Source organism: Coloeus monedula (assembly GCF_965178545.1).
Source record: "Coloeus monedula genome assembly, chromosome: 8".
Classification (NCBI taxonomy): Eukaryota; Metazoa; Chordata; class Aves; order Passeriformes; family Corvidae; genus Coloeus; species Coloeus monedula.
The window spans coordinates 35,485,980-35,509,350 of record NC_138788.1 but is presented as its reverse complement, the minus strand read 5'-3'; the positions used below and the strand labels follow the sequence as shown (position 1 = coordinate 35,509,350).

The following is a 23,371-nucleotide window of genomic DNA, read 5'->3' as shown; positions in this document are numbered from 1 at the left end:
TCTGCTTCTTTAACACAGAGTGCTGAGGACCTGTGGCATTCTCTGGAGCTGAGTCAGCCCTCAGGCTCTTCCAGCTCTTCACCAGGGGTACATCAGGTGGCCATAAATGAAGTTTATTGATACTAAGTGACTCACAATTTCAGCCTGGGAAGAATTTCTCCTGAAGGAACGACTGCTTTGCAAGCAAATATGACACACCAACTGATAAAAAAGAGAGGGGTTGTCTGAAAAACCTTTATGGGCCTCTAACCACACCTTTCTGTTCCTTCTCCTCTTTTTTGATTTCCAGGGCCTCCCCTGTCAGTATTAGCACACAATCAATGGTAGATCACTCTCCAGGTAATGACACTGAGACAGAAACTTCTGTATATTAAGGTTTTTTTTGATTCTTCAAGCTCAGCAACTTGCATCAGCTTAAAAAAAGAAATAAATACTTCCAAGAAGACATGTACCTTAAACCTGAAGCCATCCAATGCATGAGGGGATGACTATTGGCTATTCTTTTTTCCATGGAAACAGCTCTTCTCCCTACATAGAATCCATGTTGTGTGTTTTGAATGTATCATTACAGGACAAAGCAGCACAGATGTAAGAAAAACTGTTTAAAGACGTCCTTATCCCTCTCCAATCTGTCAGAGGTATTCACACCCCTTGTTGCTTGCAGGGTTGTACCCTAAGAAGAGGCTGGACAGTGGAAAATCATTCAAGTCAATTATTAAAGTTAACCATCAGAGCTTCTAAGGCAAATTGAAATAACTGGTTCTAACTTGATCATTTATTAGATTATTTTTAGCATAAAATATCACAGTGTTTAAGAAAAGTAGTCAAGAGACCAAAGTTAAAAGTGTGTTTCAGGAGATGATTTTTTGCCAAGGAATAAGGCAGGCAGTTTTCCTCAGTCTCAAAGATATACACACATAAATGTAAGGCGTTTGTGATAGGACAGATGTACAAGGCACAGATGACAACACACCAAGATTTCTTACTCAGGTGAGAGCTATGATCTTGCATCTCTGCTACCTGGCACAGCAGCCAAGTCATGCTTCCCACTATCCCAGGGGAACAGGGAAGGAGGCCAGGCTGTACAACACACAGCAGGGACTCTTCCCCTCCCAACCATCCCTACAGGCACCATCTGCCATCCCCAGCCGCAGCCAGTGGCAGGTCATCACCTGGCAGTGAGTAATCCATGCTGCACTTCCCTAAACACTTCAAGCCTAGACTGACACCAGCAAGGGAAGGTGTATGACCTTTCCTGGCCTCCAGCAGCTTGTTCCCACCCATACACTTCCCACTCCCTTATCACAGCATAGACAGAACCATCAAGGTTCAGCTGGACCATGGGTATGATGAGGAAGCCAGTGTGAGCTTCCTAAACCAGCAAAAAGAAACAAAACCCCCACACTCCCCACAAAAACATCCCCTAATCAAGCTTCATTTTCAAACATCCCAGGAGAACAGAAAGGGGCACCTGGGACGACTCTGGGTGGCAGTGCCAGCTGAAAGCACCTTGTTTATGTCAGTGCCTTCAGGCTGCCTTTATAAATACTCAGTGAAAAGCCAGAGGCTCTGCAGGACACAGAGCAGGAGGTGCCTCTGTGTCTCCTGGAGCTGCCGGGCAGAGTGGGACACAGCCCAGCCAACTCCATACCACTGTCTGGACAGGGACTCTCCTTGCCCACAGGGCTTCTGAAGGCCTGGGTAACACATCTGGCACTAGTTCAAAAAAGTAACAGGATAAAAAAAACCCTGTAGGAGAGATAAAGCAGTTGACAAAGGAAAAACTAAGCAGACATGGTGTAGGAATACTAGGAATGAACTAACAGTCCTTTTAAGGATGTACTGCAAAACAAGATTCATTACAGATTGCTCTAAATATTTTGGATTTGTTTAAGAAACATACTCTTAGCTGTTTCTTTCACAGAGCTAAGAAGAATGTGTGCCTACTTGATTTGGGAGGCACCATCCCCACAGGAAGGTCTGGCCCATGAGAGCAGTGTCCACCCTACTGACCTGAACCAAGAGAAGAACACGCTTTTCTCACAGCAGGTGATAAACACGTGGAGGAGAAAGGAAAAGGAGAAGAAATTCAGTTTACTTTTAATCTATGGGCTGCAGTTCAAGCTCAGGAGTTGAACTCGTAACTCAAGAATCCCCAGCAGTGCCCTGCAGCACACACACTCTGCCAGCATCACTGTCAAATCCAGCACTGAAGTGCCAGGAGAGGGGAAGCTCCAGGGTAACCCCCAAGCAAACTCTGGATGCCAGAGAGGTTTTATAGGCACAGCCATCCTCATCCATTTGTACTCCTTAAATCCACAGCCAGCTGGAACCAGCTTCACCAGGCCCCACAGCAACACTTGATTGTTGCACATGACACTCCCTAAGTCCCACAGGCCACCAGGACTCCCTGAACAGTGCCTGCCACAGGTACCATGAGTTATAGAAAAGATAACAGAGTTTAATTTTAAATATATATCAGTTCCTTCCTCTAAGAAATGAGTCACCTTGGACTTCACATTAACCTCATCCTAGGACACGATGGTAGAAAATGCTGGTGTCATTGCAGAAACCATTTGTAATTCCTCTTTGTAATTTAAACTGGCATTTGCAGGAAGCCAGGTTATCCGGGCACACTTACTCCAGTTTCTGCTAGGATTTTAATAAATTTTAACCACATGAATCAGTTTAAAATCTCATCATTTTGAGAAAGAATCACTCAACAGACACATTCACTCTGAAAAAAAGCAAGCCAGTAAAAAAACCAACATTCAAGTACATTTGCTGGTGGAGTTTGAATAGGGGAATGCCACTAATCCTTCTGATTTGGAAGGAATACCCTCCATCAAGGAAACCATGCATGCTGAAAGGCAAGAGTTGCACTCATCACATTTCTTACAGCCTGGATTTGCAAGGAATGAAAGCCTTATTGACATGTTTACTTACTGAGGTGGGAAAAGTATTAATGGATGCCTGAACAGAACAAAAATAAAAAAATCCAAATACACACGCAAGTACCTTCTTAAATCTACTTGATTCACATCTCTCTTCATGTTTCAGCTAAAAAGAACAGATGTGGAAAAGAGCAGTCTGATATACGTTTTTTAATGAAACTTGACATTAAATTTAAAAAGCATTTTGTGCTGGAGTTAAGATGTGAAGAGGGAGTTCAACCAAACAGCTGTCCTAAAGTACAAGACATTTTCCTTGGTACCTTCTGACAGATAATATCTTCGAAGAGAAAAGAAAAGAAAATAACCACTCTGCCAAGAATTCCTCCTACTCCTGCTCCTTTAATCTTTATTTTTAACTTCAGGGTTAACTTTAAAAGTTAACTTTTTAACATCTCCCCTACAAAAGATGGATTCAAAGCAAATGGACTCTCCACAACTGATTGAGCTTAAACTTGAAGGTTTTCAGTCTGAAGCTCCCAAATCCTAACAAGGCACCATCTGTCAGATGGAGCAGGGCAACACACAAAATCTTGGTCCATCAATGTTCACAAATTTACTTGGCATGTAACATGAACTTGTCCTACTTTATAATTTTGCTTGGCTAAGGACTGACAAGTGTTCAGCTCAGCTAGAACCTCCCAAGAGCTCCAGCTGGAGAACAAACAGAACTCACTAAGTCACAGTAACCCACTTGATTTCAATGGTAAAAACAGATGCTTTGGGCAAAGTTATTCAATTGACAGTTAAATTGGTTTAAGTATGTCACACTAAGATCACCAGCAGAAATTGAGCTTCTTGCTTTAATGATTATTGGCTAAACTGGTGTACTTTTCCACCACAGACACACTACAGATACAATAACCAGAGACAAGCACAGGAGAATCCATGCAACTTCCATCAATCTTCCTAAGGTTATTCCTGTTACAGGGAGTGTTTGGGAAAATATGACATCTGTAATATGCAAAATGAAGTTCTGAGATGAAGGACTGATAATTAACAGCTTTGTTTGCTGGTTCCTGTCCCCCCCATCATCCCTCTCCCCTAGGAGTATAGTAGGTGTTTAAGTTAGAGAAAGAAATCCATGAAAGCTTTCAGCAGGCAGCAGTAACAATCAGCACACAATTCCATCTGCATTCTGCCTTTCTCACAAAGATCCCTTCAAACCAAATCATTACTGCATTACAAAACTTCTATGAACACGGTTTTGAGGTTTATGTACAACTATATAGTCACAAGCAACATTAAATACTTGCAAACCCACGTTCTTAAATATAAATACAACCCTTCCCACACAGGTTAAATCAGAAAGTGTGAAATATTTTAAGTAATATTAGAATAGTCAAAAAACACCTCTTTTGAAAAACCAAAGGGAAAAAATACCCTAATATTTAATACAATTGCTATCAGAATGCAAGATAAATATTCTTGTAAGACATAGGAACAACCTCTGACAATTGACCCTCGGTATTCAATAACTTAAAAAATACCGCACAGAATTTCGGCTGTTCATTTCAGAAGAAAAAAAAAACTTGTAAGGAACTGAAGGTATCAGGAAATACTGAGGCATCTCTTTCCAAAAGGAAGTGTGAATGTCTAACTATTCACAGAACACAAAAATAAACTCGAATATTTATTAGCTTGGAGAAACCAAACACAGCATACCCACAAAAACACTTACACGTGATCAAATCTGTTAAACAAAGCAGCTCCACTAATTAGTTCTTTGATTACAACAACCATGAAGTGACTTTGTGAAACATTAAGGAACAGCATGAGACATGCTAGTAGAGGCAGAGTTTCAAATGAAGTGTTTTACTCTAATAATAGTTGCGTATTTCAAGTGTTGAACCTGCTCGTATGCTGGGGCACACGATATCTGCTTCTGGGAAGCTACAGCACAAAAGTTAACTCACAAGGTCAGTAACTGAAGAAAACCCTGCTCTCACATGGCTCTGTTCTTTAACAGCACTGCGAGAATTATCCAGCATTTCCTTAGGAAAGCACTAAAATACAGAACAAAATTGGTATTTGAATGTTTTTTGAAGCAGCTGACTGAAAAAATACTTTCAGAAAGCCTGTAAACATTTACAACACACTATGTGTATTAATACAACATTATTACTTTCAAGGTCAGTATTACACATGCAGTTTCTTGGAGCTACATATTTTGGTGTTATTTTTAACATCTGACAGAGCATCTTGTACTGTTGCAAGCTCTACACTGTTTACAAATACTCCCAAGCTGCAGCTGCTGACTCTACAGAGCATGTCTTCCCATAGCAAAAAGAAGAGTAATTTTAATTATCCAATAAGGGCACTTTTTACAGTACTATATGCACTCATGTTCTGTAGATTAGCTTTGTAATTTTTCCACCTTTTAACAATTACATGGAACAAGAAGATTTGGTTACAAGAATATCCATTTCTACAAAAGGTCAAAAAAGTCCAAGTACACTTGAGAGACACGTCTAACCCTGTTCAGATTATGGATGAACTTCACAGCCTCTCTTAGCAGGTGCTATTTCAGGAACCTCTACATTTGGCTTACTTTTTAAAATGGAAATGCAGAGATAAAAAAAGCTGGTTTGAAATTAAATGCCAAGTTTCTGTTTTAATTCTTCATTCTCCCAAAATACTTAACCATGGGCTCAAGAGCAGAATGTAGCAGTAAACAACTTACCGACACAAGCATTTAGGAACAGCCAGTCAGTCTTTTTCATTCTATTTTTTATTTGCTTTAGTTTTTTGAAGTCAACTTCAAGCTCCTCCTTGCTGCCAACAGCTCCAGCCAATTCAATTCTTTGGAAGTCCATTTTCACATCAGATTCCCGTTTGGTTGTCGGTGGAGATCTTCTTTGGCTATTACCACTACTACAGCTGCCTCTCCACCGAGCCCTGTCTTGCTCATTTATGATGGAAGAAGCCTCTTCTGTGTCTGCCAGTTCTATTGCTTCAATGTTGTTGGGTCTGGGGTGGTCACATACAACACATTTCCTGGCCTTGGCCCAGTTTTCATATGTACAAACAGAACAAGTCCAGTGCTGAGCCCTTGTGTTCAGTTTATTTCTGTCATTGTATTCCTCACATGGATCCACGGAAAAAGGGACCAGTCTGGAACCAGAGCCTGAAGACTGAGGAGACTCCGTGGGACTCCTGGTCCTGCGCTGAGACAAGCACTGGGTACACCTTATAGCTCTTGGCCAGTTCAAGTACGTGCACATGTGGCACGACCATTTATTTGCACTTTCCATACTGTAGGATGATTTAACCCTCGGTCTTGCACTAGAATCCGGGCATATCAAAGGACTGCTCCCTCCTTCAGTGCTCGTAGGATCCCAGTCCCTACCGATGTCACTGGAACCACTTTTGAAAGGATCTTCTGTGATAATTGTTCCACTGGGTCTCTGGGCACGACACATGGTGCACTTGATTGCAGAAGGCCAATTCTCATATGTACAATACTCACAGGCCCATTTAATTCCACGCTCTGTCATCGTGCACTTCTTGAAATGAACTGCGGCGGGCAGAAAGCTGACGGGTCAGAACACACCATCAGTACACAGTGCCAGCAAAGGAGCTGTTCAACACAACAAATTAATGAGATTTAACCCAGTGGATATAAAAAGCAGGCTGGGCAAACAGGCAGTGTATTTTTCTCGATATTATTACAACATCTAGGGGGAGTAAAACCACTATGAAAAGGGTAAGACTTGACCTACCAGTATTTTACATACAGAATTCAGGATTTACTAGTGCAGAAATGAGAAAAAAACCTCAGTCCTGCATTTCTGAAACTCCTCAAATTTGCACAGAGACTTCCAAACAAATTCAGAATATGCATTAAGCACTGAGAATACTGGAGAAGAGACCAGTACAGCTACAGAAACAAGTTATAAATATTAAATTATTAAAATAAAACTCAGTATGAATACAGCAGTACAAGAAAAGGAACACAAAGTCTAGGTCCTGTAACATCCTGTAATAGACCTTACAGGATTTGGAAGGAAGGAGCATATCAGGTGGGCAGTTACACAGTGAGTAAACAGTTCTTTCAGAAAAGGAGGGTGTTGGAATTTACATAAAATGCTTATAATTTGAATTTTGTATATAATAATTTTATAAATGACTAGGTCTTGACTGGACATCACCCATATCACTAGTGTTACAAAGTGAAAATGCCACTTGAAAGCAAGCACAAGCTGTATGTGGTGGTAGGCTAGGACAGTATTTTCAAGCTACAAATTCAGATTTCAACCCAATTCCAACTCACTTTTTCTCTAATGAAGAGGGGATTCTGTCTTCATGCTGGCTCAGACCTTTTCTTCAGATTGCCAAATATGAAGGATGAGACTAAGCAGATAACTATTCCTGTAAACAAAATGAAAACAGACTCATTATAGGTTTCCTACTGGACCTGAGTAACCAGAAAGTTAATTATTAAATGCCACACCTATTCTAATCCCAATTTACTTGGTTAAACCCAGTCATGACCTGCTGAGGCCAAGAGAGACCGGTTACAATAAACCAGTATTTATAAAAAAACAGTCACCACACAAGTGGTCAATCTGCTGAAGTAAAATAAGTAGATCCAAGCAACAAGTTCACACCAAAACATCCATGAACACTCTTACTGCAATCGGAAACCTAGGATGGGGAAAGGCAGAAAAAGCTTCGTGTAGAGAGTGTAGTAGAGGGAAAGGGTGAGGCAGGTAGATAAAGGACAAATAGACAAACATACACAGCATTTCCTCCCTTACCCCAGAAGAGTTACCCAGCTTGTAAAATTCAACAAAGTGCTGGTTTTAAGAATGCAAAACTGATTAAATACAAACTCATCACATCACTGGACCGACACTTCTTGTTTATCATATTGCAACTCTCTCAGCTAACGTAACCACCCAGAGCCTAGGAAGCTGAAACTTGCAAGCTGCACAACAGGATTAAATTCAAAACTAGATACATCAACCCAAAAATTAGTTAATACCTCTTCCCCAATTAGCCAGTGTTTTACAAGTTAGTACATTCTTCACTGAAATAACTTCACCCACACCTTGCTCTACTAAGGCACAGCGAAAACGTCTACTTAAATTTGTCACCCTTATTCCTACTATCTCCTCCTGAGGACTCCGGCACAGAACATGGGTTTTTTCCAAGAGCTCAAGTGATCTATTGACCAGATCAGGTGGCTGCATGAATGAGGGCCTATCGCATGGCCAGGACAGAGGAGAGGGCAGCACTATCCTTTTCCATAGCGATCCATATTTATGCTGCATGAAAGCAGAGGAGCAATCAGGAACACAGGAAGCTCTCTCATAAAGCTCAGGTTCCACAGGACTGGTTTGAACAGCCTGCAGAGCACTTCACTCCCACCTCTACGTTATAAAACTGTGTCAGACTGAGGAATGTGCTGAAAAGGCAATTAGATTTCCTGCTGCTTCCCCTCCACCATTCCTGACAGATGTCCATGCCCACTTATAATGGGGAAAAAAGAAGTGGGATCATACTAGGCTCCCCATATCTGTGATAAAGTAAGTGAAAAATACATACATATCTACAGGAGAACATGAAATTAATTTGATTTTACTAAAGGTGACTTTACGAAGAAGACTTTTTGGGAACTTTAAGGAAAAAAGGTTTCTCTACTTTACTAAAACACCTCCTATATGAGTACAGTAGACATGAGGTTTATCTACTCCATTTGGTCAAAGCTTTGCCCCCAATTCCCAAAATAAGGTTTTTAATTACTTTCTTAATAAGCTTCTTCTCTCTAGAAACAGTCGAGTTTTTTTAGGAATTAATGTTTTGTAGTTAGAAACACAGGAGAGTTGAACATGGTTTTCAGAACAGAGAAGGCAGGAGAACACTGCCCATGCACCTGCTCACTGCCACCAAGAGACTGTGCCACCAAGGACCACCAAAAGTGGCTGTCCCAATACTCCAGTGCTTGAGAATAATTCCTACTGGAGCAGAAGCTGGTGTGGCTGGAGTAGGTGATGCTTCCCATCAAATCCATAAACAGTGTGTGATGGGTATCTGTAACTGTAAATGGTTTCTTCCCTGCCCTAGTTTGTAAAGCCTTAAACAAAGCAGTTCCCACTGCAGACAAATCCCAACCCACATTTGGGATGGGGCATGAAAACAAGGCATCATCTGTTTTAGTGATATTAAGACTGGGAAAGGAGATTGGAGCTCAAGTTGTAAAGCAGCTGGCTGCAAAAACAACCTAAACACGTACTAGATACTACTTAGAAAACTAAATAGCTCAGGACATCCCACATTACAGGAAATCTTTCATACATATCACAAGATCAGCTTTTTAGCTGCAATTATCTTCTGTGGCCCTTAGAAAGCAGATGCTCTCAGACATAATTCTTAGAGAGGCTGAGTACCTGCAGTTTTGAAAGCCTCTGAGATATGAGCTCACCACCTCCGAACACGAGGCCTCGGGTTATTATGAAGTAAAGAATATAAAAAGGCTCAATAGAGCAACGCAATCTCTCTTCCTTGACAGCTCTGCCAACACCAAGTACAGCGAGGAAATTCAGCATTGGGGGGTTTTTTACTGTTTTACTGCTTTTTACTTGGTCTGACCTCCAATTCTACCCACCACTGTAGCTACCCATGGATGGGACTGGTGTCTGGCAGGAGCACAGTTAGAGGTCAGAGACACCAGACCAATCCAATTCTGTTTTCATCAGGAACTGCAGTGACAGGACAAGGGGAAGTGGCTTCACACTGAAAGGGAGTCGATTTAGATTAGGTATTAGAAAGAAATTGTTCCCGGTGAGGGTGGGCAGGCCCTGGCACAGGGTGCCCAGAGAAGCTGTGGCTACCCCTGGATCCCTGGAAGTGTCCAAGGCCAGGTTGGACAGGGCTTGGAATAACGTAGGACAGTGGAAGGTGTCCCTGCCCATGGTAGGGGATTGGAACAAGATGAGCTTTAAGGTCCCTTCCAACCCAGACCAGTCTGTGATTCCATTATTTACTGGTGATAACAGCATCACCATCCAGCCACAGCAGTTTGAAGCTTATTACATTTTTTTCCAATTACTTCTTTGACTCTGTTTTCAAGTTAACTTGTTATTTTAGATTCCTCACAGAGGAGAAGCTGAATCATGGAGTGCCTCCTCTGACAGAGAAATAGCAACACAGTGACTGTGAAGTGCAGGTACATGCCTTTATGTCCAAAAAGCATGAGCAGACAAGAAATTAAAACCCACAAAACTTCAAACAAATTCCAGCTGATCAGTTCAGACAGTGTGCTGAATATCTTCTGGACACACTTGTAGAGTAAATCAATGCACTGAAGAGGAAAATATATTAAGTTCTGATAAATAAGGAACAAACAAACAAAAACCCCCAAAACCTTATCAGATAACCTTTTTACTACATAAAGTCAGAAGTAAAAGGTGAACTAGAATAATCAGAAATTTGTCTTTTGCTTTGTTTCAACTTTCAAGAATATTCTTCTTTTTAGGTGCACAAGAAAACACAAAAAAAGCTCACAGAAATTGGGAAGAAACAAGGTTCTCAAATACCACTCTCATGACAGGATATATTACACTCCCCTCAGTATAATTATTTGCTGTGTCCAGAAGTTGTTTTTCCACTGGCTCAAACAAGGAACAATATGGAGCTCCACTTCATTAAACGATCAAGCCCTCCCTGTAAACAGACCAGATGCTGATTTAGACCAGTCTACACTGCGGATTTTTTGCTGGGATGGTGCTGGCATCTGTGCTGGCTGAAACCTTACATAATTTCACTGATCAAATCAGGGTTCCCACCTCAAACTCATTTTGTTCATGTGTACAGATTTTCAAATAAAACTGCTTCTGTATTTTCAGGGGGAAAGGGAGCTCAAGGTGCCAGCTTCAGCCTTCAGTAAGGCTTGCAAGGTAAAGCAAGAATCATCCTCCTTCCTCCCATGTAGCTGCCTCTCATAGGCTGCTCCAAAAAGAAAGGCAGGCTGGTTTCTGTATTTTAAAAACACTAAAGCAACTTTTCAGATGAACAAAATAAGAAGAAGTATCTTTTTCGGAAAACGAGGGATCTCTATAACCAAATGCAGAATCTATTAATTCAGCACTTCATGAGTACAGAAGTAAAGCCTTTCACAAATCCTAGCCTAATTTTCCAAGGTGGATATTTACTGACTTTCTTCTCTTACCTTACCAAAATTACGTACTCTACCTTCAACTATTTGCTCTTCTTTCTCAATAATTCAGTATAAGGCTCAACAGATCGGTATATTAAAAGCAGAAACCTTGAACTTGGGCTCCTATAATCTGATGGGAACTAACAATAAGCTCTGTTGTCATCCTTGCAAATTAATTTTAATAAAATTAAGAACCCTGACCTCGTCAATGGAACAAACAGATCACATCAGCACTGAATCTGGAAGCTTTGCAATAGTATCTACACATTATAATAAAGAATGGAAAAATTATTGCAAAGCCACAACACAGAAGCATTTTCTGTATTAGCCTGAACTCACTGAAGCAAGGAATTAATAAGCAAGCATAGTCTACCTTGGTTGTTAGGACAGTTCTTTAAAAAGGCAAGGATTCAGTCCCAAACAGAGCAGCAAAAGGGAGAAAATACTCTGTCATCTCAGCTAAAGAGCACTGAAATAATTTTCCACAAGCTGCTCTATGAGGTGGGGGTTTTACTTCGGAAATGTTGATTTCCTTAAAGAACACCAGCTGGCTGTTTGCAGTGCAGACCGCAGGAACTGCACCCAGACTGCAGCAGCCACAGAATGCAGAAACCCCCGTCTCACCAAACACAGATTCAAGCAGGATCGGGAGGCTTTTGTCAAACTGCATCATCCTCCCATCCTCATGCCAGCAAGAGCACTGCTCCAAAACACACATGGATCACCTCTGGCTCTCCAGAGGAATGGAGCTGTTCCTCTGCCACCTCAAGAGGAGCATCACCCAGTTAAGACTGGCATAAATCTCAATTCCATTAAAGATCAAATCACTCCCATGCACATCACAACACAACCTACAAACTACGGCATTAATGGTGCATGAGAAAAGAAGAACTGAAAAGATTTTAGTTATAACTGAGTAGCTATTTACAATCTAGTATGTTAAGTGACTTCTAACATTTTCTTCACTTTTGATAGTACAGATCACCAAAAATACTCCCTTATTGCAGATTTTTTGGTACGACCTGACTCACTACCTGAAACTCTTCATCTTGTAAGTGGGCAATGAGTTAAAATCCAGGAGAACTGAGCTCTCAAAAAGAAACACAGTGCAAGAAACACAGTTCTCTTAACCAAAAAAAGCAAGAAAGTAAGAATTAACTTCTGAACATATTCAGAAGTCTGTTCATTGGTGAATTCAGATGGGTTTCATTTACATAAAATTAATAAAAAAATGTTTTCATTCTGCTTTATGGATTTGTATCTCATTTCAAAGCGTCTTAAATCTACTTTATTAGGTATTTATGGTATTCAGAAAAATTACGCTGATTTTGCTTCAGCTTTCTTTTCAATATTCTATTCACACTTCCAACCCAACTGCTGACTTTTCAAAAGCAAAAGAATTTATATGCAGCTTTAATGCAAGAGGATGTCCAATTTTGCTAATGCTCTATGCAGTAAGAAGGAAAACATTTGGGAGGTTTCACGTCTTTGGAGACATCTGAAATACATGATTGACAATGAACTTTATGATTAGGTCTACAGCCTAATGTAAACGGACACTTCTGCAAAAGCTGGAAACTCATCACAGAATTAACAGATATTTGAGAATAGTAAACATTTTCTCTTTCTGCTGTTTTTTTTTAATTTTAATGTTTATCTCTTGAAGCACTTCTGTGCTCTTAGCCACTACAGTTAACCCTCTTGTGTAACTTGCACAGTGCAAGTTTGCATTTTATTCGTTACTCATCTCAAATGGGTCAAACTCCATATAGCTCTATTAAATCTGTGACTAAAAGATAGGCAAATCTTAACTGCTGAAAACAACCTATAAAAACCCCGTGGCAGCAGCTTGCAGATCAGTTCTTTTTCTTTTTCAGGGTTGCTTTTTTATTTTAACCTCAATTAAAAGTGAACGACTGTCCAGATGAGATGTTACTGCACATTAGGATGGACTAAATACGACTGACTACTTAGAAACCAACACCATTTGGGCAAACCAGGGTAAGCAGATCAACAGTTACATAATGCACAGCATCTCCCACACAATACTAATCAAAACCCAAGCAAAATGACTTAAAATAATGAGCTGTGATAGAACATTTGCATAAATACAGCCACCTGCATTTAATGAATTTGCCCACGAACAGCAACAGATGAATACTGAGTTAAGATCTGCAAGAACATACACAACAGAACTGTTAAAACTTCAGTTTTAAAAAGACACTAGCCTTGGACAAAGTACAGAAGTTGAACAAGATGTTTCTTTATAAAAAGTGAGGTCAAATACAAAAACAGTTTATCTGTGTTTAGACTGTGCCTCAAACACCAGACCCACTTTTGTTTAGCTCTCAGCCATCCTCACACACAAGGAGGAAAACCAGATGTCACGCTCTGACTGAAAACACACTGTGGAGTCAGACATCAAAACTCAGAAACACTTAAACCTGTCCAACAGCAGGAACATTACACCAAGACTCGTACATTTTCTAGTAATTATCCCCTGGACCTCCTCAATACTGGCTGACAATAAATTAGAGGAGGGCTACACACAGAGTCACCATTTGGAGGAGGAAAACCACCTGCCTCCAAATGAAGCATGGACACACACACTCAGCATCCACTACTGGGCAGTTTGCTCCAAATTAATGGCAAGCCGCATTCAGATACAGCTAAGGACTGCCTTCAATACATGCATTTGCAATGGGAATACATTTAAGGCAAGTCCCAGTTCAAGTGAGCCAAACAAACCACACTCATTTTATTTATCCAGTTCTTCCTAAGATCCTGGCAAGGCAGCAAAGTATCAAAAAGAGGGAAAAAGAAAAAATAGAAGCAAAAATGCTACAATCACAGCACACAAAATCCACTAGTGTGGATGCTGCTGCTTAACACAGTGCAAAGAACTAGTGTCAAATATCACAGGGAAAACAAATCCAAACTCCTTCTAGAGACAGAGTTATACCAGTTTTTTTAATAACTTTTTTTTTAACCGTATGATTAGTAATCTGTATTTTGGTCATCATCCATATCTCTGAGTTAATCACTGCAGAGTACTCTGCACTGCTGGAAAGTTTCAGGGTAACAGCTCTAAAGCAGTAATAACAGGTTCTGGGGTGGGAGTAAGTTTCTACTAAAGGCAACACTGAACAACCTTCTTTAAGTAAACCCTTTAAAAGCCATGCGGTGACAATTCTTTTTATCCCTGCCAAGCTAAACAGTAATGGAGAGGTCAAAAATAAAAAGTAAATAGCCCAGAAGCCCATCTCAGCCCTTCAGCAAGATAAAAAGAGCTTCTCAGCAGGCACAAAGTAAGGGGAAGCCTTCCAAGGTAAAACCTAAACCCACCAGCCCATCTGTCAGACATCGTCAATGACGACCAGAAGCTGTTCAGATGCCAGGACAAAACCCTCCTGACTTACCAGGGCAGTGAGAACCTGTAAAAACCAAAAGTATATACTCAACACTTCTTGAATCCAAGACCTGTAGATTGAGGCTGTTCCAGGGGAGTACTGAAATAACAGCAAGGAATAAATATGCCAGCTGGCTCTACGGGTCCCTGCTTAGATACTGGGAAGATGAATGGAGACTCAAGGAATACTTTCAAGCCCATTAGCCTGAGAGAAGCACAAGGCAAGCTCTCACCGTGCACTTACAGTCCTCACAACCACAAAAAACAACATTCTCTCATAAACCAACAATCACCATAACAAAGCAAACTTCCTAATTTTGCTGGAATTATACAGAGTTATGAAATTTATGATAGAAGCTTTTCTTCCCAGATAATCAACTGTATATGCACCAAGAGCCACACAGTTTTCAAATGAGTGCACCTATAAAAGTGGGTGTAAATTCAAAGCCACAAAAGATTACCTGATCAAAATAGTTCCAATCCAGTGCGGGGGGAAAAAAAAAACCAAACCAAAAAACCCTCCAGATTATGCAAGCTTATTCTTCCTTCCAGAGCCACATAAATCATGGTTCTGACAGTTTTCTTTAGCTCAGGAACACCAACTCCTGAATATCTAGAAGCTACCAATAAAATCAACGTACCTTACCGAAGTTTCTTAATGCCCACAAACTCCTAAGTAACCTCAACTTTCTCTGTTTTATTAAAACCAGCTTCTCAGGACCAGATGCTAAATCCAATTGAAGTCAAAGAACCACATGGAGGATTTTTAAACCTTAATGTTAGATTACAGAAGTAATGGCAAACATAACCCAAATAAAACTGCACCACATCTTGGCTTCTGGCACAGCAGAAGGGAGGAGAGGAGGAAAGGACTGCAGCCTCCTTGCTCACAAGTCACAGTTCCAGACACAAGTCCTACTTACACACCCTATTTACACTCGCCAAAGCAGACACAGGTCCATCCTTCCAGTCTCCCATTCCCTGGACAGCAGGTTACATGTCTGGTTTTCTCTTTATACCTAGTTCACAGTATTTCGAGTATTTTCAGCTCAGTTCTGAATTTAACCTTAAATGCTGTGTCTTCTCCAGCACTTTTCTTAGAAGAAGTAACTGTCCTTAATTTAAAATTTGCAAGCCATTCTCAGCAAAAAGCAATCCAACGTAGTAGACATAACAAAAAACAAACAAGCAAGCAAACAAAAAACCCAACAACAAACCATGCAGTAGTATCCTTGTCTTAAGAACATGCAGAACAGATTACATCAGGACAAACCCAAATAACCAAAGGGAAAAATGCCAACTTAATTATATCTCCTGTACAGTAGAAAATGCAAAAGGGCTGCAAATTTGGCTGCGTCCTAGGCAAGATGCTCTGCACATACCAGTCACTACCAATCTTTCCACTGTATTACCTCCCCACATTCCTTCTAAAAAACCTACTATTATTCCTTCTGCTTTCTTGAACCAGGGACTCCGTATCAGCCCTCTCTTGAAGACAGCTCCCTCTTCAAACATCACTGCCCTCATTCCCTGCTCCATCCCCTCCACACCTCCCTTCTCCCTGGTCTTCACCAAAGTGAATTGCTGCATAAATGGGACATCAGCACAGGAAAAAAAGTTGTTCCGAAAAATTCCAGGTGGACACAACTCCAGTTTGACTACAGAGCTCCTCAACACCTGCCTGTGCCACGAAAGAAGGAAATGCAAAATCATAAATATTATTATAGATTAACATGTAGATTAACTTCAGAATTGCTGTTGAAGTACTACAGTTCTTCTAAAGCACGTTAACTGGTAGACCCCAAAGAGATAATTATTAATCTTGCACTTAAGAAAGTTCCAAAAGAATTAACTACATAGAGCAGCTGTGCTCCAGCCACTGATGATGCAAAAACGAGCACAGTCACAATCCTGTGCAAGATGAAGCAATGACAGCTACACAAGAAATGCTATGAAAAGTAAAGTGTCTGGATTCCAAATGTTTGAAATCTTAATTTGAAGACAGAGATTTTCTTTTTAAGGTGTAACAAATTCCATTCAACTGACATTACAAAGTTACAATTATCTATGTCATTAAACTGATTTTACCAAACTATGCCTTCTGACAAGGGAAATGGCAAACTCTTCATCAGCTGCATTGGAAATAAACTCTCTTTTCAATTTTCCCTTGTTTCCCTCTTCATACATAGTACTATTTAAAAAAACAAAAAATTAAGAACTCTGTTACAGCTAAGCCAGCCATTTTCAGCTGCCAAACTAAAGTTTAGTTCCATTTTAGTACCAGGAGACTGTGGATCATAATTCATGCAGTTAAACTGAGGATTACTTGTTGACATCAATTTTGAACAGCCCGAAATAACCCAGTCTTCAAATTTTGGGGGGAGGAAAGGGCATGAGATTACTAAGAGAACTGGCAGTAGCAGTTTAAATGCTTTGCTGTGATTAGCAGAGAGCACATCACGACAAAGAGTGTATTGATCTGAAGTTGTGCTAGAACTGATATGCCAAAGAGAAGCTGGAAAGAGAACCATTAACACCCAAGTTAATACCACATGAAGGAGCCGGTAAATCTCGCTTTAAAGTGCCTGAGAGAACATTTGATTATTTGATTGACTGTATTAAAAATAACTCCCCATTCAATCAGTAAAGTATTTCCAACTTACACTTCTGACTTATTTACAGATCCTTCTTGCAAAGGGCACCAAAGATGGGTGGGAATTCCCATCCCTGAGGAATTTACAGGTCAGACAACATACAATGAGAATGGCCATACACAAAGCTAAAAATGTCCTCTTGACCCATTCTGAGCTGGAATTAGTCTCTAATTAAAGTCACGCTTCTGTGATGAAACCCGTTGATGCTTTTATGCCACTCAGCATTCCAATTACATTAATATTTGTAATTACACTTCTGAGAAAATGCTAATGGACACAACTCCACAAGAACAGATCACAGCCTCACCGGTGTCACCCCCACCTGCCCGTCCTTTCTCAAAGCACCACAAGGAAAGTAAAGGTAGCAACTTCTCTTTCCTTTAAGAGAACTACACTACATAATTAGAGTTGAGTTTCAAAAACCCCACGAAATGCTTTCCCATCCAAAAGCTTTATTCTCTTTGAATGCTGTGACAGACCTAAACCAGAGGTGATCTTTTACATATGACATGCCAGACTCCACATGCTGAGACACCAACTCAGCTTAGCCTTCGGAAGGAGGCCAGCAAAAGAGCTCCAGAACACCTCCTGCTGCTCACCTGTTTCCCCCTCTCTGAGTAACCACTGAAAAAGGGGGGAGAAAAAGAAATAAGCCTTATGAATCTCTTCTGTGGTCACCACAGACCGATAAGCAGACGGAAAAACGAAACTAATTACAACAGATCTCTCCTGAACTACTGTTAAAAGGTTCTGCTCACAGCAGAACAAACTCTAAGAAGAGAAAGAGGGAGTTACTACACAGAAGACATCTCACCTTTCAATTTTTGCACCAACAAACGCATCAAAGGACTAACCTCACATGCCAGCTCCACCACTTGTGACACTGCAGGCAGCTGGTGAGCAGAGACTGTTCAAGCACAGCACAAAGCCCGTCAAACAACGTTTGTTTACTACATCAACCCCCAAGAATTCCAGAAAAAGTTGTCATTATTGCCATCGCTGAAAGTCACCGTGGCAGCAGAAAGTTCTCAGCAGCCAGGCTGTGCCAGCCGTGTAGGACACCCGGATTCACCTCCTCCATCATTTCTCCCACCCGCTGCTCCCAAGGGAGCGGTGACTGCTGTGGGGACAGGCTGATTCTGTCACTCCCAAGGAAGGACTCACAGACACATCCAAAGGACTCTCAGACACATCCATGACCTCCGCAGACAAGTTTATCTCATCCTGCCAGGAAGCTGCTGCAGTCTGGGACCGTGAAGGCAGACAGAGAGGCGCGGGCAGCACGGATTACCAAAGCCTGCCTCGCTCCTTAATCCAACTTTCCTAATTTTTGTTTAGACTTCGGTTCCAAAAGACGAGCTCGATTTTGAAATACTTCTCACACCGTACTTTACTTCTGATAAAGCATCAACAATACGTGATCACAGAATGAATCACAGAATGGTTTGGGCTGGAAGGGACCTTAAAGATCCTCTTGTTCCAAGCCGCTGCCATGGGCAGGGGCACCTTTCACTATCCCACGGTGCTCCAAGCCCTGTCCAACCTGGCCTTGGACACTTCCAAGGATGGGACAGGCAATATCATGGAAGTTCTGCTACCCAAAATCCACAGACACAACCCATCACTCCCATCACCTACTCCACCACCGCTTGGAGATCGACACAGGCACATCCGAACACGAACAAAATCAAACCAGGAGGGTGGGAAGAAGTGGGAGGGAGGCAGCACAGGCATGATCTCACCCAGGCACACCGAGGCACCACAGCCCGGGGTCCGGAGCAGCAGCCACCAAGAAAAAATCCGAGTTTCCTGCCTTTGTACCGAGGCTGTGCCAGCCTGCCTTCCCTCAGCAAACCGTTCCACGCGGGACACCGATCCCAGCGGGATCCCGGGCCGCGCCAGAGGCGTCTCCTTAGAGCCCCCACGACCCTGCAGCGGGTCCCCGGCCGGCTCTGGCTCAGCTCGCCCCCGTTCCCCCCCGTGCCCCCTAGTCCTGCAGGGCTGCCCGAGGAGGGCAGTGAGCGCCCAGGGGCTTTACCTCTCCGCCGGGATCCGTCCCTGAGGAACACGCTCGGAGCACTGGGAGCCGCCTGCGCCCCGCGCCGCCCCCCCCCCCCTCCCGCGTTCCCCCCCCCCGCTCACGACATGGTCTCTCCCGAGGCGCCGCGGCTGCCGCGACCGCGGGCACTCCCACTCGGCGCGGCGGGGGGGGGGGGGGAGGCTCTGCCCGCGCTCCTCTAATGGCGGCGGCCGGAGCGGCCCAAAGCAAAATAAACCCCCGCACGGCCGAGCCGCACGTCAGCGCGGCCTGCCGCCCTGCGCGCCACCCATTGGCTGGGCCCGCTCCTGCCTTCCGCCAATCGGCGGGCGGCTCTTTGCGCAGAGCGGTGATGTCATCGCTGCCGCGGGGTGTCGCGCGCAGGGTGGGCGCCAGGGGGCGCCCCTCAGGGCGGGTCTCGGGGGAGCCTCGGGGGCGGCTCCGCGCTGCCCCTTCCCGGCCCTTCCCGGCCCTTCCCGGCCCTTCCCGCTCCCGTTCCCAGACGTCCCGCTGGACCCCTCGGCACCCTGCGGCCCTTCCCGGGCCAAACATGCGCCTCAGTCGCCGGCGGCAACGCGCGGAGCGTGTTAGTAGCGGAGAAGAGAGCATCCTCCGCATGGCTCCATATCCACCATGGTGCGGAGTACATGGACATCGGAGTTTCCTGTGGGAATAATCCCTCAAAAAACCTCCGTGTGATGGCACGTGGCCAGGCAGCAGCCGTGGAGAGCGACGCTTTGTGTTCAGTGATCTCAGAATCACTGAATCACTGGGGCTGGAAAAGACCTCCGAGATACCGAGTCCAAGCGGAACCCGATGCCCACCTTGTCGCCAGCCCAGAGCCCTGAGTGTCACATCCAGTAGTTCCTTGGACAGCTCCAGGGATGGGGACTCCAAACCTCCCTGGACAGCCCCTTCCAATGTCAAATCACCCTTTCTGTGAAGAAATTCCTCAGAATGTCCAACTTGAACCTCCCCTGGTTGCAGCTTCAGACTGTCCTCTATTTCTTATTGACTCTCAGGAAATATTTTGCCATGGAACAACTGAAGGAATTAATGGGTGGGAATCCAAAATCCACCAGGTGCCATGGTCAGGTTGACATGGTGGTGTTGGGTCATGGGACGGACTCGATCTCAGAGGTTTTTTCAATCTAAATTGATTCTGTGAAATAAATTTTCAATATTTCCTCCGCATGTGGATAGCAGCTGTTGCTGACTCAAGACAGCAAATGTGTGGGATTGGGGTTCAGGATGTCCACCCTGGCCGGAAGGATGCATCCAAGCAGCAAAGCCCATTCCTCTTCTGGGAAGGAAAGACCAGCAACAACAGCTCTGCCAGCCCTTGGGTTCAGTCCTTGTGCTGGCTACACAATATTTTTTTTGCTTTCTACTCAAAAATTGCGAGTCTGCATCTTCCTTAAACTGCCCTTGTAGGCTCACTGACAGAAAATGTGTGTTTGTCCACATCCTTGCTTTTCCCTCATGAGTTTTACATTGTTTGATACTTGATTGGTTTTTTTCCCACTGCAGTTACTACTTTTTATTTCAGGCTTTCTCAGATATTTTAGCACTTTCTTATTTCCATGGTTTCATTCCCCATTCCCAGACTCTCTTAGATAATGCCTTGGGCTTGGTGTTGCATTGGGAAACTCATCCTGGACCAGCTGGATCCATCCCTTCTCCCTCAGTCAGCATAAAAGAAAAGCACCTGAGATGTTCCAGCAGAGCAGTGCTAGAGAAAATCCCTTTGTCCAACAGGCAAACAACCAGGACTGGAGTCAGGACAAGTAAAATGTAATTACTTATGGAGCCTGAAATAGAAATTTGTCTTGATTTGTAATTAAATTAGTTCCCTATAAACATCAAGAATTGTTGCAGGGGGAGGGTAATGTGATTTCTCTCTCCCAGACTAATTATTTACTAAATTCTCTTTCTGACTCCACTGAACAAGTTGGTGCATTTCTCAAAACGCAGCAGTAGAAAAAGGGGGACAGGTTTTTGGTGTTTTTTTTTTTTTTTTTTGTAATAAGACTTGCATAAATCATGTAAAAGAAATACTCCTTTTCCTAAGGAATTGTACCATCTCTGTGCTTAGAAATCATCCAGAAAATGTATCCCTTGCTCTTGGCATCTAGGCCAGATGATGGAAGAGCTGTTGGGGTAAATCCTAAATGCTGCCCCAATTGTACAACGGGGGAAATTTCCAGAAATAGTTGTTATAGATTAGATTGAATAAAAATATATGAAAATACAAGGAATATCATAGAACCATAGACTCATAGAGGGGCTTGGATTGGAAAAAAATTATGACCAACTGAAAAAAAAAATTCCAAAGAATTCTATGATTCTAAGAGATTTTAATCTCTGCACAGTTGCTCTGCAGAACAGAAGCATTCTGAGTACTGAAATGGGTCCCTGGATAGTAGTCAAAGGAGAACACATGTTAAAATTGAATTTGAAACTATTTACCAGAGCAAAAGCAAATCCTGGGCTGCATCTCCCAATTACCTGACATTTTTGATGTTGGTGACTTTATTGTTAAGGCCATGTCCTTGGCTTTAGCTCAAAAAAGCTGGTGGTGTCTCCTTCCAGGTTTACCTTGCGGGACTTTGCCATTTGTTCTAGACTTAAACAATAAAATACAAGAGGAATGACCTTTCAGCAGTTTAGAACATTGATATTTGCACATATATTTTATCCAATAAGAGCTTTCAGACTTCTAATTTGGAGACAAATCAAAATCTACATGACTTGATAGTCCAGTCCTCAATAGATTTGGTATTTGATCTTTTTTTCTTTTTTTTTAATGTCAGAAAGATAATTCTATTTTTGTTAGAGGTAGCAGAAGTTGTAAGCAAGTACTAATTTCCTATATCCCACCCAAAATTTTCATTTCCTTTCACCAGTTTAAGGAGAAATTTTAACTCCCTAGGAAGGAATTTGGAACAGTCATACTCATTTGACAGCTAGAGCTGTTATTTTGGGAACCTTCTTTTGCAGAGCTGGATTTGCTCAGGCCTTGCAGCTCGTGTGCCTTCACACAGAGTTGTACAACTACCCCACATGCCTCACAATAAACCCACGGCAGAGCCATGATATAAAAATATCATTTGCACATATATGTGTTCCAGCTTTCTTTTTTCTGCACTTCTCAAACATCATAAATCCCTGTTCTTGTAACTCATCATCTTCCTCAGCCATCCCAACTCCAATCTCCTTTCTTCCTGTTGCTCTAGAACAAGAACTGATAGTAAATCTCCTTGTCAGAGCTCACAGATTTGATAAAACCCAAGCAACGTCCACAAATGATGCGATTTTGCAGGAATATCCAGCTAAGAATCCCCTTGGTTCCCACTCCTTGTCAGCCTGGAGCTGCCCCACCAGCCTGGAACCCTTTGTGCCTGTGAGGTGTGAGCCTTGCAGGTAGCCAGCGAGGCAGATGGCTGGGAAGTTCCCTTCCTTTTCTACAAAGAATTTTTACATTTAGGATTTTTTCGGCGCAACCCTGAGTTGCAAATTGCCGCTGTCCCCTATTAAACACGAACGCTTTGCCTTACAAGATGCCCTGATTTTTTTCTGTCCTGATGCTCACTGTTAGTAAAGGCCTTTTCCCTCAACCCTCCCTGACGTTTCTGTTCTGATTCACCCTGTTAATACCCGAGCAAATGATACCCAAAGCTATAATTAGAAGGCAAGCGTTGAAACATTCCACAGGAGCACATTTGTTACATGTAGTAGCTGGGGGGATTCAGTGACACAAAATTGTGCTTCAGGTGAGCAAAAAAATACAAAACCCTAATTATTGTCTGCTGGCATGAAGTGGTTTTGTGCTGCAGCAGAACTACCTCAGCTTGAGTGCAAAGATTACATCTAGTTAGTGATGTCTAAGTGCAGATCTTGCTCTTATGTAATTCTCTTTACCCTGGTAACTCCTCACTCTCAGGCAGAGCGCTGGCTCCCATTAGGAGACTCATTCTCATCCAGGAGCAGGGATGTACATGCTCACCAGATGGTTATTTCTCACTAGCTGAACTTTGAATATGCAGAGCTCCCTACTCAACCAGCTCCTCGGATCCTGCGCTTGCCGTTGCTTTATCCTGTGTTTTTAGGAGCAAGGAAGGTTTGCAACACTTAGATAAAGGGCGAGGAATAGAAATG

The 23,371-nt window shown here is 42.6% G+C and overlaps 1 protein-coding gene across 6 annotated transcripts in view; it reads right to left on the bottom strand.

Moving 5' to 3' along the window:
- The window catches only part of ZRANB1 (zinc finger RANBP2-type containing 1), a 39,772-nt gene extending 20,347 nt beyond the window's left edge, over window positions 1-19,425 (bottom strand). The window contains exons 1-3 of one of the 6 annotated variants that reach the window (XM_082286282.1): window positions 19,214-19,425; window positions 7,225-7,322; window positions 5,635-6,531 (exon numbers count right to left, since the gene is read on the bottom strand). In XM_082286282.1, the coding sequence (XP_082142408.1) occupies window positions 5,635-6,448 (814 nt within the window). In that variant the 5' untranslated portion in view covers window positions 6,449-6,531; window positions 7,225-7,322; window positions 19,214-19,425. Of the gene's footprint in view, window positions 1-5,634; window positions 6,532-7,224; window positions 7,323-7,938; window positions 8,083-19,213 lie in introns of those variants that run through there. The other 5 variants (XM_082286285.1, XM_082286284.1, XM_082286287.1 and 2 more) reach the window with 5 other exon arrangements.
- Window positions 19,426-23,371: the final 3,946 nt, after the last annotated feature.